General features: G+C 39.2%; 1 protein-coding gene across 1 annotated transcript; it reads right to left on the bottom strand.

Annotated features, from left to right (window-relative positions):
- Nucleotides 1–11785: 11785 nt before the first annotated feature.
- On the bottom strand, nucleotides 11786–17467 carry LOC122864935 (kelch-like protein 10). The gene is made up of 5 exons (XM_044172733.1): nucleotides 17165–17467; nucleotides 15691–16174; nucleotides 14247–14864; nucleotides 12644–12793; nucleotides 11786–12225 (listed from the first exon to the last, which is right to left on the bottom strand). The coding sequence occupies exons 1-5, from the start codon at nucleotides 17413–17415 to the stop codon at nucleotides 11878–11880; spliced, it is 1851 nt and encodes a 616-aa protein (XP_044028668.1). The 5' UTR covers nucleotides 17416–17467; the 3' UTR covers nucleotides 11786–11877.
- Nucleotides 17468–18542: the final 1075 nt, after the last annotated feature.

Below are 18542 nucleotides of genomic sequence, written 5' to 3' on the forward strand. Positions count from 1 at the left end.
TAATTGTTTGCATGGGATCTCATACATGAACAGGGAAGCTGATGTCAGGGCAATGTCTTTAACCTTGACCACACTGTGACACAATGTGTGAATGTGAATATTTGTATCAATTATATCATGCAGTTCAATGTTTTGGTGAAAAAGGCTTTAAGGTTGTAAATGTGGACATGAAGGCCATTCTGGATACAGCATTTTAACTGGACTTTCAATTTAATTAAGTGTATGCATGTTTTCTTGAAGTACAAGTGTGGTTGCAATCAATTAGATTGTATAAAAGAAAAAAAGGAGTAAGACACTGGAGACTGCAGCCATTCCCAGGTGTAGTTTGTCTTGATTTATTGTAATTTCTTTAGAACGAACAGCTTGTTTTCCCAAACTAAATTTGGCTAAGAGTCAACATTTTTCAAATAGGCTACAATATGAAAAACCAGGATATTTTGGTTTAAAGCCACTTGTGAACCCCACATTCCCTGTGTTTTCTGCCACACACGCTGTTGCTGCATGTTCATATGAGACACAACATTTGTTTCTTCAAAGGTACGTGAATGTGATTGTGTGTGTTTTTGCATGTGATGTTTGTGTGTCTGTATGAAAACTAAGGTTGTGGAAGTGCAGCACAGGTTGGTTTTGTGATTTCCAATTTTTCAAAGCCTTTGTATTAATATCATCTGGTGGTTTTAAACTTCTGATCTGTTTTTTCAGTCTATGCTGCTGTTGTAAACAAAACGAAGAGTCTAAAGCCATGTTAGCTGCTCTGTGATGCTGTACTTTGAGCTAAATGCTAATATCAGCATGCTAACATTCTGATGTTTAGCAAGTATATTTTTTTACCATGTTGACTGTCTTAGTTTAGCATTTTAGCATGCATTAGATTTAAATCCTATCATCTTTTGTCAGATATTTATTTGTAAGTGTTAAATCCATTCATTATAGGCTTGACAGTTTACCAACACCACATTAGCTTTAGCTCCAGGGTAAATCTAGCATGACTCTCACTGAATTCCAATGATTTGTATTAGAGAGAGTCTCTATAACACAATAACTTAGATCACTATTGGCCACATGGAGGATCTCATTGACTGATATTGGCTACCATCTGCCAGTACTTTACCTCTAAAGACAAATGACCTTCTATTAAAAGGTAATTGATTTTCTCCTGTTGCTACTAAAACTATTGATTTTCTTATATTGCCTTTGGTCCACTAATGATATTAATTCTAACATTCACTGGACCTGAAAAAAAGGCTTCCTAGCTATAATAGCTACTGTCAATGTGTGTGTGTATTTTGTACAAACATCTATGAAATCCATACTAGCATTATTTTACTTACTGTGTTATACTCTACAATACATTACCCCAGTCTGAACCAGTATGGATCCGCTGCAAGAGATGGAGCATCACAGTTTGCTTTAATCGAAGATGAAATATATTAAAAAAATAAATGTTGTGAACACAGAGTTGTTCCTATGCAACCAGTACTTGTTGATATTTACAGCTGAGGTTTCACTACATCTTTAAATTGTCTTGACATCAGTGGTTGAATGGATACGTTGTTATGCTTGAACGTGTCTGAATCAAATATCACTGTATTTGTAAAAAATATTTTGCTAGTGGCGTGGCTCCAGGGATAGCAGTGTCTATGGCCCATCTCAACAACTATAGGATGGATTGCCATGAAATCTTGCACAGACATTCATGTTCCCCTGTGGATGAATCCTACGGACTTTAATGATCCCCTGACTTTTCCTCTAGCACCACCAGCAGGTGGACATTTATAGTTTTGAATGAAATATCTCAACAACTACCAGACTGATGGCCATGAAATCTGGCACAGATATTTATGTCCTCCTCACGATAAATTGTAATCATTTTGGTGATCTCCTAACTTTTTCCTCTAGTGCCATCATCAGGTCTAAATATTAATTTGTCTAATACCTACAAATACCTACAAAGCTAATGGCATTCCCCTCACCCATAACTGTACTTTGTGTTTAGTGCAAATTAGCAAATGTTAGCATGCTAACATGCTAAACTAAGATGGTGAACATGGTAAACATTATACCTTCTGAACAGCATGTTAGCATTGTCACTGTGAGCATGTTAGAATGCTGATGTTAGCATTTAGCTCAAAACACCACTGTGCAGTCTTACTGAGCTGCTAGCATGGCTGTAGACTCATAGTCATGTTATTAGAAATATCATATTATGATCTCATATATTTATCCTATAAACACAGCTATTTTACAAGACACATTGGAGAAGAGCATTTTATATTTCCCAAATGTTGAACAAATTTCATCCAACTCACAGCTGCAGTATGAGTCCAGTGTTTTAGTGGTCTTGTTAACATGTTAACAATGACGGCCCTTTATAAATAAAGGATGAATGAATGAACGAGTGTGATGTTAAATGCCATACCAATGTAAGGTGAATTCTAACATTATTGTAAGTGTTCTGTATTGTATCGTCTTAAAATGTCATCAATTGACCTGATTTCACAAATTGTTAAATTCCTGGACAACAGGAAGCTGCTGTGACACAATAACTCATAAGAAACCTAATAAACAAACAAAATTACAAGTAATTCTAAAAAAAGGACTTTATCTGTATGCATAAGAGAGATCAAAGAAAGGCAAAGACTGTGAAACAGACAGAAAAATGAAAACAGCCACATATAGAGAATATTTTATTTATTGCTCCAAAGCATTTAAATATGCTAATTCATGTTTCCCATGATGTCTGACCTTGTAGCCTTCAGCAGGTGAAGGGTTTTAAATAGTTTAGACACAGTCCCTATGTAGTTTTCATCTTAAATCATTCATAAAGCAGAAGGGCTGTGAAACTCAAACCTACACAGTGAGCGCCATTACTGATAAGACAGCCCTACACTATATTTCTGAACTGTTATAGCAAATAATGTGGACTGAGAAGAGTTTTGCTTTTGAAAATAAGATGACAAAACTGAACATGAGCTATTTTCAAGATAAATCATTGCTTCATTTTGTGTCTGGAAAATATTCTTCCCTTCACTTTTACGAGTCAGTATCTTGTCCCAAAGCAATTTTTGATTTTACTATCACTGACTAAGATGTGCCTTCACACCTGCAAGATCCCCTGTGGTTAAAAACTGAAAGCTCATTCTACAGTGAAATGGGTTTCAGATGCTCTTAGGTGATTTGTTTCATATTTATTCATATCTGATATCACATGCTGAGCTGTAAAGGAATGGGAAAAGGGCACATCCTTCATGATCTGTCCAGTCTGCCATAATGGGAGCGGATGCTTGAGTACAGTTCATGGGGATACCTTGGAATCTTAATTAAAACTGTTGTATTTTCCATCTTCTTTAACAAATGAGGATTTCCCAGTGGATCCTGTGGATTAGATTATGTGGCTTGTAAAACTCTTTCACAGTTCACTGGAGTCTAAAAGTAATTTGTAGTAAGAGTCACATTACATTTTCAGTAATCTTACAAATCTGGCCCTTGATCTTGTCAGACTCACAGAGGTTTGGAGAAAATCTTGTCAAAAAATTGATATACAGAGATGCTGTAAAAACCCAGAAACTTTGAGACTGTACTCTCAAGAAAAACAACAGCAACAGTTTTTTCAGCAAATGCCCCCAAAACAACATATGTTGATGTTCAAGTAACAAAGCCTTTTAGTGGCCGTAGGAATGACCCTTGTCCATCAGGAGCAAAGGAGGAGGTTGGGTGATGTTATTATAGAGCCACAGAGGGAAGGGGTTAGGGTGGATGGATGGATCAACAAAATGTCTGAGTTTCCCGTTTCCTACCTAGACCTTAACCCTAACCCTTTCCTGTGCCTAAACCTAACCAAACCTTAAATATAGTGGTATCAGATCAACAGTGATTTTAACAGTTTTGGACGGCACTGACAAATGATGTCGTCCTGCAAATGGGGGCATCAGATCAGAAAATGCTTATATGTGTCATTCTGGAAGTTTTGTTTTTAGGTTGGCTACAAATAAGTCCTACCCATTGTCATTTGTATGTCCCTGCTCTTTTCAAACCAATGTTTACGCTTCTTGAATCCTGCGTAAGCATCATTATACAGAGGCTATTTTCAGTATCACATTTAATTTGTTGCAACTATTTTGACAGAAGAATGATATGACTGCAGGTATGTATGCACATAATTTAAGATTTCAGGGTATAACCTTTGATAATTATTTGATTAAAAGTGCAGAGATAAAAACGTCTTTCAGTTGAGTTGGTTGCAATTTGTGCAGGCACAACTGCTGTAACACCTTCCAGCCCTGGGACATGTTTACCTCTCTAAAAAAAATGTGCACGTACATTTTATTTTTAAAAATATGGATATTTATGCCTGATAATATCACAGTGTAGTTTTAATAGGGCCTTAGAGGGCAAGTGACTTTCAGTTTATGTGTGTGTGCAAATGGATGAATATGTATATGAGCTTAGAGTGTAATATCATGGTTCACCAATCTGATAGGGAACATATAGAGGGCTTCTAATACACACACACACACACACACACACACACACACACACACACACACACATGAACATCTATATGCAAACATCTGCAGCACAAAGGCTGTACATTGGTGAGAATGGACATACTCAAAAACACACAGATTAAATTGCATTTTAAGCAATGCAGACACGTTCACACACACCAAACACACATTTAGATAGATGTTAGTGTTTGTTATAGCAATAGCACACAAACACACACACATAAACACACGTACAGTACATGCTCCTAGAGGACTGTGCTGCAACTGAATATCATCAATTACCATGGAAAAAAAAGCTTTAGTAATTAACCAAAATATTCCCACTGTTAAGTAAAAAACTCGTACAGGCTGCATAATCAAAACCTGCACTCACTTGTGATATTTCTACCATATTTAATATACTGCATAATTTAGCCAGAAGATCAGTGTGTTTCATGGGTGAGCTTGTGTCCATTTCCAACTTAAACATTTTACTATTACCAACAAAGCAACCCACTGATTAACTGGTAAAATGTTGTGTAGTGCAGTAACCAAATACTGAGAGGAGGGAAAGAGAGAATAGAGGAGGAGAGGGGGAGAGAAGACAAACAGAGAAAAGAGACAGCGATAATGAGAAAGAGATGGAGGAAAGATGGTGGAAGCCAGAGAGGCAGTGAGGAGGAAAGAAGTGTCAGGAGAAACTCAACCTGAGCTCTAAATGGCTCCTTAACAAGAGGCTGAGACAGCAAAATTAAATTATACACCATCACAGATTCACATTCACACACACACACACACCCACACACACACAGAGACATCCACAGGAGTGCCAAGCTTTCGCGCTTTATTATTGTGTGCATGTGGACAAACATGCAAATTCACTTGTGTGTGATACATATTTTGTTGCACACACACAAACACACACTTGTTTATATTGCATGGTGTCCTTATGCTCAAATCACCCTCATGCATGAATTTAATTGCAACAAACATGTTGAATGCAAGCTGGTCCATCCCTACTTGAGTATGGCACTCACACACACTCACACACACTTTATTGTATCTATGGTCAGAAGGGAGTTGATATGCATTGCACACACACGCACATATAACCCCCCAAACACACATTTAGCTTCACACACGCTGATAGGTCTTTTAAAGGGCTGTTTCACACCTCATCGCATTTCAATTAGTAGGTAAGACAGACACACACTCACTCACACACACACACACACACACACACACACACACACACACACACACACACACACACACACACACACACAGCTTGACAGGCTGTCCATTGGGTGAAGAAGATTCATTTGGATTCTCATCTCTTCTCCTACCACTTCCCTTCTTGTGTGCCCTTTCTTTTCACTCTCCCTCTTCCTCTACTTATCTCTCCTCTGTATATTCACTTTGCTCTCTCTCTCTCTGTCTTTCTCTCCATATCACTGTGAGTGACAGTGGTTTGACCTCCAGGGTTGTCAGGGGAGGCTGTTGCACAGACGGCCTGAATAGAGGAATCTTTCCCTGTGTACAAGTCTGCTGAGGGGTGAAGGAAGAGGAAATCCTGCAGTCACCTCTCCTACCAGGCAAACAGTGTACGTACAACCCTAACACCACAGTAGGGCAGCTTTGCAAGATCATTTGTCTCTAAAGTTGAGTAATATTAACGTATTGTGAAAGGACAATTTGGTTATTTTAATTTGAGTCTTATTTTTCATAGACTGGGCCATCAGTTCTGTTGGTTACAACATTGTACTAACCAAAGTAACTGTTGAGATCTGGGAACATGGTGAGATTGCTACAACGGAGCAAAATAAGTTAAGTCAAGTCAAGTCAATTTTATTTATATAGCCCAAAATCACAGTCTCAGTGGGCTTCACAGGTCAGTTCACTTTAATAGCCACATGACAAGAGTCGGTGGAATTTGTTTTGAGTACAGCATGGGAAAAAAATGCTCACTACACAGCAGCACAACATATAGGCAGACATAACATATCACACAATAAAGTTTTGACATCACATGACACCCTCTGTTCTTAGACCCTCACTTTGATGAAAAATGGGGGGAAAGGGAGAAACTTCAGGGAGCAACAAAGGAGGGATTCCTCCCCTTAACAGACGGACGTGCAATAGGTGTCGTATGTCCAGAGTAGACAGAAGTAGCAGTAATAGAAGAAGAAATGAGCAGTCAAACGATTAGACAGAAACAAGCCAATAGTCTAAACCACTTTATTTTGAGGTTAAACAGAAAAGTTCCAGAGTCGAACATGTTAGATTAATTCCTCATTCTGCAAGAAAACCTTGTGTGAGGTGACAACTACAGCAAGTCAGTAGGTCTAAGTCTGATGTCTACATGGATGTATTTATTGTACAACGTGCCGAGTCAGCCTTGCTTCCAATTTTCCCAGTGACCAAACCCAGTATTGCAACTAAAGAATCCCCTGCAGCCTGTATGACTGTCAACACCTTGAACCTCAAAAAACCAATCATTACTCTTTGTATCATTTATTTTTAAACCACGAAGGTTTAATATTTGTAAGACTGTCCAAAAGCCTATGAAACCTATAGATTTATGTGTGTGACGTCATCGCAATGTAAAGTCTATGGAACGAGCTGACAGGTTCAAAGTAAAAGACACTAATGCACATGTGCAGTGGGCTGGACAACACAAGCAAACCAGTAAAAAAGAACAATTTTCATTGGAAATGACTGGGCAGCCAGTATCCAGTTTTCGTAATAAATCTATTGTAATGTGATGGATGGTTACAACAGATACTTTGGGTACAAATTTGACTATCTGCCCTTGTTTTCTCCTCTAAATAAGTTTGTCTAACCTGTAGGTTTCTTTAAAACCTGTCTAATAATCTGACTGCTCGAGTTTCTTGTCATGTCTGACTTCTTTATAGTGATGTTGCCATGTTCCCAGATCCCAACAACTGGTAAGCACAATGATATTATTATTAACAGGAAATGATGGTCAAAACCATAAAAATAAGTTGTAATAAACCAGAATTCTTCTCCAAGGACCATCTCTGTTCGCCTGCCTGTGATGTTCATCCTCAGTCTGACTTTATTGGGAAACTCCTCAGTAATCGTCTCAGCTCGGACTGTAATACTTCACAAAGCACTTGTGGGGAAATAGCTTATCCTCCAATGTAGCTGTTGGCTGGTGAACAGGACAGTAACTGTGAGCTAACGAGCAGAGCAGCATCTTTTAGTCTGATGTCATATGACACACAGGTAAGAGGAAACAGCCAGAGGTCATACAGAGGTCAAGAGGGAGTGTAAGAGCTGTCTTATAGTGTGTGTGTGTGTGTGTGTGTGTGTGTGAGAGAGAGAGAGAGAGAGAGAGAGAGAGAGAGAGAGAGAGAGGAGGAAGAGGATAGATTGGGTATAAATTGAATCCTTTCCAATTGGCAAGCTAATGTCTGTTCATCCCCTCTAAAACACACGAACACACACACACCTGCCTCACACACACTGTATGGTTTAGATAGGTGTTAGGCATGACAGGGGAAATTGATTCCACCCTCTACTCAATACATACACACACCACTAACCCTCTCTTTCTCTCCTCCACTATGTACTCCCTCCTTATCTTTAAGCTACCGTCCTCTTCTTCTCTCTTTCTTCATCCTCCAGATTCTTCTCTCCAGACTTGCTCTGATATATATTTTTCTTTTATGATGCGGCCGACAGCGTGTCACAGCCAGTTTGTTATACTTGAGCCTGGAAAATATTTATAATTTTTTTGCCTCAGTATGTTACAAGAAACTGGATGTCAAATTCCTTAAAAAAAGCATGTTGCTGTAAATCGTTGCATTTGCAGGATTTCCAGGCAGATGCATCATGTGAAACTCTGCTCTGTTGCTTCTCACACCCACACAGATTTATTGGGGGGGTTTTCTGCGAGAGAGAAAATGGGCGATCATGTTTTTTTTTTCTGTAATCTCTCCCTTTCTCTAATGTGTCTTTTATTGCACTAGTACAGAACAAAGCCCTCAGGTGCTGCACACACACACACACACACACACATACTCCCTCTTTTTACCTCACATACATACACATTTACACATGATACATGCTAAAACAAGTATAGTACAATATGTTTGGTTTAATATTAACAGAACACACTCTCAAACATACATCTACTTAAATGCATAAATACACACACAGGCGCCACACTGTTGATGTCATGATCTAACTGTATCAGTGAAGCACTAATTCTGTGTTGTTTGTCAGTTCGCAGACAGTTGCTCACACAGAACAATAACTAGCTGTGTGTTTTTCACTGGTTTTATGAGCGAGAAGCTGTATTTTAGCCCTCGGCTACAGAGCAGGCAGACAAATGAAGGAGAAACAGAGACAGAAAGTGGAGGAGACAGAGAAACCAGACATTGCAAATAAGTCAGGAGAAAATGGCTCTGTGTGTGTGTGTGTGTACCCTGTTGCCAGTGCTATTAAAGTTGTATTGCACAGGGCTTTTAGAACATCGACCATCAGCCAGGCAACTTTAGCTAATAATTTTTTAAAAACCTCTGTGCTTTGTGCATGTCAGGGCTTCTTCCCAAAGTGTGTGTGTGTGTTTGTGTGTGGGCGGTGTAACAGTTTGGATTGTCGGCCTGTATTTGTATAAGACTGCTCGTCTTATCTTCTGGGGACACCCGTATGCACACATTAGCTCCTCCTCCTCAGACATGTACTGTGGTCTGTTAATGCTTCGCAAATTTTACAAGTTTACAGTATTTTAGCCCTAACCATAGTTCAGTCAGAGACACTCATGTCACCGATGTTGTGCCTGAATGAATGAATGTGCTCATGTTCATCAACGGTGAACTGAACGTATCCGTTTGCAACTAATGAACGTGAACGTGAGCGGCAGTCACTTCTATGAGAGTTAACAACGCTCACACACTGTTTTATGGCAGCCAGCATGCAGGTGTTTTGGGTTTAGAGAATCTGATGGGTCACAGATTTTTGAAACAACACATCGCGCTGAATCATCCGACCAATCTTGGGAAATATCTGCGGGTGAATGATGATCACAAGAAATCATTAATGGGTAAGACCACGAGCCAACAGTCACAAAGTCCCTCCACTCAAGTCAAACTCACAGCATTTTCTAAAGAAAAAAAGTGTCAAAAATGAACATGAACTAATTCATTTGGTACTGTGAACTTAGTCCAAAATTCAAATTGTGAACTATGAACGTGAACTAGTTAATTTTAATCTGTGTGAACTGAACTTTGAGCCACCTTTGTGAAGTGTGAATTTGCACAACACTGCATGTCACAGAGCTGACCATTTATATCCACTGGTATACAATTAGTTTTTGTGACCCGTCACCGACCTGCAATTGATATCTGCCTTTTTAACCACAATCACAGCGACATACTATAGATTACATTGTCATTGTAATCCAGGATTTTTCAGAATCATCCAATATTGACATTATTATTCGCAAAAGGGTTGTTCCAGCATAGCCCATTTTAGACTATTGTACATCCATTGACAATGTTTTATAGGCTTTCACACAAATGCCTTTAGAAATGGTATGCCAAAAAAGTAAATTGAAATTGAAACTGTGATTGAAAAAAAAATTAACTTTCCCACAACAGAGTGTGCAAAAGAGTAAAAGCCAAAAAAGCCATTACTACAATAGAGAGATAAACAAAGAAATGTTAGTTTCTATATCTGAGGCACAAACACCAACACACAAAACACACAAAGATATTAAACTGGAGAAATGAGGGATATGGTGCCGGGAAGAAGGAGATGAGTCGACAAACAGACAGACAAAGAGTGAGAGCTTATCTATTGATATATGTTAAATTCCACATTTCATACTTTTTGCTCTGTTCCTCGAGAAAGACATTCAAGCATTAAACCTGATAAACATTTTAAAGTCTGTGTCTCTGCCGTCCCTCTGCTTTGCCTGTGAGGCTCGTCAGGGTGGATACTGCCGAGTCATGACGACACTACGAGGGCAACGCCTGTACTGCTCTCCTTGGCTCTCCCCTTTGCTCTCCTTTAAGTGAATGAAGTGGAAACCTGTTTATTCCCCTCTCCTGATATAAAAACAAATTTATAGATATGTCCACAATGTCCACATTCCTACTATATATTCCTATGCGGATGTACCCAAACACAAAGAAAACTCACAGCACTCTTTGCCTCAAGGTGACTCTGCCCAAAAACGAGCAACCAATGCTTTGTCTGAGAGATGAAGGGAAAGACAAAAAGAGAGAGTAGAGAGGAGGGAAAGAGAGAGATTAAGAGAGGGGGGTGGGTGCATGCGGCAAAAAAGAGAAGGACAGACTGAAGTCATTCAAGCTTTTCTTCCCCCTGAATAATCCCAGTTTTGTCCAAATTTAGTCGGAGGAGATTGTGGAACATCCAGTCCTTGACATCAGCCAGAAAGTCATGTAACGGCACCAACTTGTACTCTGACTGAATCTCTCTGTAATTTTTCTGTCCATGTTTCCCTCTGCAGGGCTCTCCCTCCCTATTTCTTTTACTCTCTGTGTCAGTCACTGATGCAATATTATGCATATGTCTCAGTGTTGGAGCCAGAATTGTCTGGGAAGAGTTCAAATTAGGCCCATTAGTACTTTAGGGTGCCACTGCTCCATCCAAGGGGGACAATAAATAATACTGTGAAAGCTGAACACCTGGTGAGTGCTACAAAAGAATATTAGAATTATATGAAAACCGATATTTGATATAACAAAAATTTAGTTTTCGATAACACCAAAGAATTTATATTTTTTTAGAAATGCTAAAATCATAGAGGTGAAAAATTGAGTGAGAAAAGTACTAGCTACAATGTATGGGGCTTGAAAATGACGTGCACAGGCAGCTACTGTTACATTTTCTTTACTGACCATCAGACTCATCACTCAAACACGTAATCCTTGCTAACTTTTTAAATATCAAAATGACAAAAACTGTAGTGGCATTTGCACTACATCTTAGGCAGGGCAGACAAACAGACAGGCTTGCGTACACATTTACCAGATAACAGCCAACAGTTTCATTTACCTCACAAAATAAATAGTGTTATAGCTTAAAAAATCTAAAAACAAGAAACCTACAAACAGAATTGGTTCTGTCTTTGATTTTATGGGGTACAATTGGGTGCAGGAAGGGTGTGGGACATTTGATCTTATCTAGGGGTTATTGTTGCGATGGCGCACTCTGGATCAAACCCTGTGTCTTCTCACATAGCATAAAACTTACCAGTTCTCACACAAACTTAAAAGTTAAAGGAATTTCTGGAGTAACAGCAGTTTGATGCAGAAGGAAATTTATTTCATTTTAAAGTCTTGCCAGGGTGGATGGTGGCACAGGGCAGGACTGTGCTGAAAACAGTTCAGGAGTGTTAGACAGAGTCTCCTGACTCCACAGACTCATCCTCCAGGGAATCACGAGGGACAGCGTACTTGGCCATGTTGGGGATCCCGGACACCACACAGCAGCTCAGGGCACTGCGGAAAATCTCCATGTCACAGGCCTCAGACCACTCATCAGTAGTTGCGTCGTAGTACTCAACGTTATAGGAAGTGGTGAAGCCGTTGAAGCCCCCGACAACAAACAGCTGATCATCGATGACTTCAATGCCGAAGTTGCTGCGTGGAGTCAACATGGAGGACACTGTGTGCCAGGTGTTGGTCCGGGGGTTGTAGGACTCAGTGCTGCGCAGACGGGCGTTGCCATCAAAGCCACCAACCTATGAGAGGAAAAGTAATTAAAGGGCCAAGAGTTTAAAGAGTTTCTCAACATTTGCAAGAAAGAACACATACTCTCAATGTGTCTCTGAGTTATTCACTACATATAAAGTAGTAGTAGAAGGCAGTTGGAGTAATGTGAATATGTACATTTTCTGCGTATTGAATGGGGAATTAGAGGGTCCAGGGTTGGTTATTCTTCCGCAGAGTTTGTAACAAAAGATCTCTACATTTGTACCACTGAATGAAAAATAACAGTTACATCACTAATTAATTAAATGAATCGATTAAAATGTGTAAGATGTTTTTTTTCCTGTGGCTGTGGTCAGAATACAAATCTGATAATTAATACGTTGGGAATAAGTTCCCAAACTTCACACTATGTGTTATGTGAGTGTCAGCAGTGTTTAATGTACTTACTGCATAGACATGTTCTGCATATGCAATGACGCCAATTCCACTGCGCCTGCTGTTCATGGGGGTGATCATTGTCCACTGGTTGGTCTCTGGGCTGTAATATTCACATGTTTGCAGGCACTCGTTCCCGTTGAAACCACCACAAATGTAAACCTGGGGAGGAGGGCCATTAAAGTGGTCATATTATGCTCATTTTCAGGTTCATAATTTTATTTTGGGGTTGTACCAGAATAGGCTTACATGGTTTAATTTTCAAGAAACACCGTATTTTTACTCATACTGCACATTGCTGCAGCACCTCTTTTCATGTCTTGAACGCTCCGTTTTAGCTACCGAGTGAGGCATCTCACTTCTTTTTGATCTTTGTTGGGAGTTGCACTTATGCAGTACCTAGGGAAGGACTACTAGCCAATCAGAAGCACAGTAGGGCGGGTCTTCACGAGCAAGGTAGTGTGATCCAAAACAAAGCTGCTTCAGGGTAACTATGGCTTCAGTTCAGCCATACATGTTCCAACAACCCGAACTAGCTTCACAACCGAGACTGGAGCAAGACGTTTCAGAGTTTCAAGAGTGGTAAGTTATTAATTTGTAACTAATTTATCTTTCATACATAATGTTTTAACTGTGCACTGTCTCTACATCACAGTAACAACTTTATTGACTGCCTGGATGGTATCTAACATTATTTTAATTTCATATTTAAGTGTACTTGTGGAAACTGCTCAATTTGTACATTATGGCGTGTGTTATATAGTGACGTAGATAAGTTACGGAAGTAAAGGCTAGACTACAATCAAGCTGTTTTCAGGCAGTTCAGGAGGGTAACTCCCTTACATGCACAAAAAAGATATATAACACAATAAAGGAAAGGGAAAAGCCAAAAAGCATAATATGACCACTTTAAGTAATTTAGCACTTTTCTTGGCCTCAACTGGTGACTATGTTTCCTGTATTAATGCAAATAGTACAAAAATATTTCTACACCATTGTAAGATAATTAATGAATTACAGCTCAGACCCAACATCTAGTGAAGAATCTATTAGTCCAACTGAAAAAGAAATTGGACGGCTGATATTATCTGCCAATGTTGTCGCAATAAGTTGAAGTGTCGGCTGATAACACGAGATTATTAAATGTTACAATATTTTTAAATGTTCAAGCTATATTTAAACCTTTTAAAATTTGATTAAATGAAATCAACTAGTTATAGGTTTATGTTCTTTGTATTATTTCTCAACAGAGAAATGACAACCAGTGCTATACATATAATAAATAGTTCATGTGTAAATGTTTAACATGTTGACTGCTTACACCATCCTCACACAAAGGAACTACAGTATGTAATACTGCAACACAGATCTCGTTGCTAAAGACATTTAGTCTGACACTACCCTCTGACCAATTATTCCACTTACCTCAACACAACTGCAAAAGGTCAAAAACTAATTGTGAACCTCGACTTTTATCTAATAGTTTGATTTGGAGCCTTAAGGGACTCTAAGTCTTGTTTCAAACAGGTAGAAAATCAAATTAGCAATGTTCCAGTCACTATCATACTACTCTGTTACTCTGAATTGTTCCCAGCTGCTCTTCCACTTCACCCACCTTGTTGTGGAGTGTTGTGCAGCTGGCATCACTCCTCTGCTCGTGCATGGGTGCAATGAGACTCCACTGGTTAGTCTCGGGCCTGTAGCGCTCTGCAGTGCTGAGTCGTGTGTGCCCGTCATAACCTCCCAGAGCATAGATGCATCCGTTCAGCACAGTAACACTTACATAGCAGCGGCGGCAGTACATTGGTGCCGCCTCATGCCAGGTGTGTGTGCTCAAGTCAAGCCGGCGCACGCTGTTGAAATGCTCCACCCTGTCAAAGCCACCAACACAGTAGACATACCCATTGAGGAAGGCAGTGCCGTGATAGGCACGAGGGCGCTCCAGAGTGTTCGTCACATTTATCCAACGGTCAGCACGGACATCATAGGCCTCAATGCCGTTAGTTGGATCGCCACCGCTCCATCCTCCAATAGCCAACAGGATGGCATTAGGCAGGCGAGGACGGGCGAGAGGGTTATAGAGACCAGACACAGAGGGTTTGTTTGTAATCATGTCACATATGGTTTGTATGGCATCTTTGAACATGGGCCAGCACTCAGCGTTGTTCTCCACCAGCTCATTGGACATCACATTGATCCTGATGTACTCGGCACTCGTCAAGGCCAGCCGGACCTACACAGAGAAAACAGGACAGAATCTTTGAATTGAACTTAATGGACTGTAGTACTTGACAATTGTGGTGTCCCGACTGTTGCCATTTTATAATTATTTTAACTGAGACTGATATTGGTTTCATTCATTTATCCTGCCTACCGAACTCTTACATATTCAAAACTGAAATTTCATAATTAAAGCATAAGAATGGTGATATTCTAAATTTTCGTTATTGTCAACAAATTCCTTACAAAACTCAAAACCAACAATGTTAGTCTGTCTCTTAGTACTTCCCAGCCTGACTGTGGCACCGAGCCCATTTGTTCCCACTGAAGTCAGGAATATATATATTCATGACCATGAATATATTACCTAATACCTTTTTTTTTAAAAAGTCTTAAATAATTTCCTAAAACAGCAGGGCACTGTAGATTTAAACAAACATTACTAAAGTAGCAGCAAATAGTGCATTTGTTGAGGACTATTTCAGCCACAGATTTGGTGCACTAGTGAGTATTTATGGTACCTGGACGATGTATGTGGGATTGACTCAAAGTACTAAATTGCCAGCATTTACAGGACTCTTTGTTTGTAATAAGTCAGTCTGAACACGAACCGGACCAGAACTAAAGGGCAATTGTTTTGTCATTGGTCCGGACCAAATTAATAGAACTACAGGTGTGAAATCACCCTTAAACCTGCTGGACTTGGTCTTGGTATTGACTTATATTTGACTAAGGTGGCCTTACAGACTTATTATTATTGTTGCAGTCAGGATAACACCATCAGTCAAATGCTGAAGATGTAAATCTAAACTAAATGCAGTGATAGAAAGTTATCGTACCTTAGACAAGAGTACAGTGATGTGTCCTTTTCGTTCTTCAGGTACATGGGCGATCCAGTAAAGGATTGCCTCATACACAGTACTCTCCTTTCTCACATTCAAGTCGTCTCTGTCAAGGATGTCAGTGAGTTCCTGCACAGAGAGCTGCAGGAACTCTTCACAGGACACAACCTCCTCAAAGTGATCAATGATATAGCGGTATGCCTTGCGCTGCAGTTCGGAGGAGAAGCAGATGTTGGTGAACTGCCAGATGCCGATGCAGTTCTCCGGGCAGAGCTGCTCCCCCAGGAACTCGCAGCAAGTTTGTACAATGTCCATTACATTGAGCTGATCGGCTGCCAGCAGCAGCTCCTGTACATTGTCCTTCGTCACAGAAACAGAGCCGGTGTATGCAAACTCAATGATGAGCTGCATTATGTCAGGAGACAGGCCGGGTATGTCAAATACCTTTTTGTCAGGGGTTGACCAGCGTCTGAAGAGAGCTCTGTGGGTTGGGATGAAAACACAGCAGAGGATTGAAAATAAACAGTAGCTTTAAACCACAGCACTGATGAACCCAATGCACTGAATGGCACTCCTAAGGCACAAATATTATAATAGTCTGGGTACATTTAGGGTTTTAAAAGCCAGAGTAGCCTGGAATAGTCTATTTCATACTGCATACTCATTGTATATACTAATATACTAATGTTTATAGTACACTATTTTTTTTTACAGTAAATATACAAGAAATCAACATAATTTGCCATTTTGTAATAGAAGAAAATGTTACAATACAGCCGGACATCATTCAGAGTGTAACTTCCTGTAAGAATATCACTGCCAAATGAACTTTTTTTGAACAAATATTTGATATTGCGATTTTTTTTCTTTTTTTTTTCTTTTGTGATCTTTCTGGAACTGTTTCACCAACATCCACAATTAATTTCAGGTTTTGACAGCTGTGAATAGCTTGTTCATTTCCTCTGTACTGAATTGTTGGACAATTAACTGTTTCAAGTGTGCATAATGACTTTTTTGAGCATATTTAATTTGGCCACTTTTCTGAACACACTTCATACTCAAACTAATTAAACTAAATCTACCTAAAACTATATCTTAAACCCAACTTAAATTTAAAAACCAATCTGCAATCAATGAACAATACTCCCATATTTCACATCATGTTCACATTTTAGTTGTACACAACTGAATGGCAGCAAAAACCTTTATTTGAACTGATATTTGAAACTATACTGACTGTGTGCATACAGACAGGGAACCTGCACCATTAATTAACTTTTGAACTATCCTTTAAAACATGTTTTGTATATTCTTTTGGGTGTCCATCTGGTCTTTAATATCCTCTCTTAATGCTCCATGAATCACTGTAACTCATGACTAAGATCATTAATTTGCTATTGTTTTGTTTTTCTGCTCAGTTGAAGGATATTAATTCATCAGCTTCCTTCCTTATAACAGATAACCAACTCACCGGAAGTACGGGCTGCATTTACAGAGGATGACCTTGTGGATTTGAAACTCCACATCCTCGACTTTGATGACTGCATCGCAAAAGTCTCCATCCAGACGGAGCTCATTGAACACTGAGCTTGACTTGTGTGAAGATTTGCCTTGGTCACTCATCTTGATTTTTTCTTGATATGAGAACTTTTTCTCAGTTTGTTGGTTCATCTCAAGAGTCTCAACAGGTTTGTTCAGTGAAGAGAGAATGTGAACTCTCATTCATCATGGTGGGATTCTAGAACGGAATCTTATTACATCATAATGACCAGTAAACTGACAACACCCAATTCAACCTGTAGACAATTATATTTACATAAAAACATTAACTTATTCATTATTTCTTGTTATAATTGAGTTTTTATGTAATGGTAAATGGATTGTACTTGTATAGCGCCTTTCTAGTCTTCTGACTACTGAAAGCGCTACACATTATATATCACATTTACACACATTCATACACTGATGGCAGATGCTAACTGCTCATCAGTTCAAAGAAACTAACTAAGCATTCACACACACACACACCGAAGGCACAGCCCTCGGAGCAATTTGGGGTTCAGTGTCTTGCCCAAGGACACGTCGACTTGTTGGCTGGGGGAAGCCCGATAGTAGGTAGATGATGTTTTACCAAACTGGCTCCATTTGTGGATTGAAGGAAGTTCACAAAAAACATTAGAAATGTGGCTACGTTTTGTATATATGCTAACCCACACTGAATATTGCCCATTAACACATACAAAAAGGTAAAAGAACCATAACTACAATGTATATGATGAATATTATAAGTTTTATAAGCTATTTCATAGAATGATGCACATTATGGTTTTCTTCACTTCATTCCTTCATGTCCTCTCCCAGTTACAAAATAAAGCAACCACAATCAGTCAAATAAGCAACTCACTTACTATTCATTTACACTCCCTGGCCACTTTATTAGGTACACCTATACAATGTAATGCAAGTCAATACAACAGATCTGCCACAAATTCTACATTTATGAAGATGGTAATGAGCAGCTTTTGTTAAAACTTTCAGAAAGGTGTTAATATGTTTATTATCAGAGCATTAGAAACACCGCTCAATATAATTTTGTGTAGTTCAGCACCCCTGCAAACTACAGCCTCAATAATAAACATATATTTAACCTTAAAAGTAGAATTTATGGCCGAGCTGTAGTATTGGATGGCATTTGGTTTTACAGGTGTACCTAATAAAGTGGCCACTAAGTGCATGTAACATACTGCATACAGCTCAGTTCTGTACCAATTATATTCATCCAGTGGTGAAAATAGTATAGTCTACTAAAGTGTTGCTGCTTTACTGAAATTTACAAAAGTGGAACTTCA

The sequence above is a fragment of the Siniperca chuatsi genome, linkage group LG17, assembly GCF_020085105.1.
Source record: "Siniperca chuatsi isolate FFG_IHB_CAS linkage group LG17, ASM2008510v1, whole genome shotgun sequence".
NCBI lineage: Eukaryota > Metazoa > Chordata > Actinopteri > Centrarchiformes > Sinipercidae > Siniperca > Siniperca chuatsi.

Bases quoted from the DNA above. Each gene is read 5' to 3' on its own strand.
- LOC122864935 (XM_044172733.1), bottom strand. From the start codon at position 17,415: ATGAGAGTTCACATTCTCTCTTCACTGAACAAACCTGTTGAGACTCTT. The intron at 16,175-17,164 runs GTGAGTTGGTTA...CCCAACCCACAG, and splicing joins AAATGCAGCCCGTACTTCCG to AGCTCTCTTCAGACGCTGGT. The intron at 12,794-14,246 runs GTGGGTGAAGTG...CCTCCTCCCCAG, and splicing joins GCACAACACTCCACAACAAG to GTTTACATTTGTGGTGGTTT.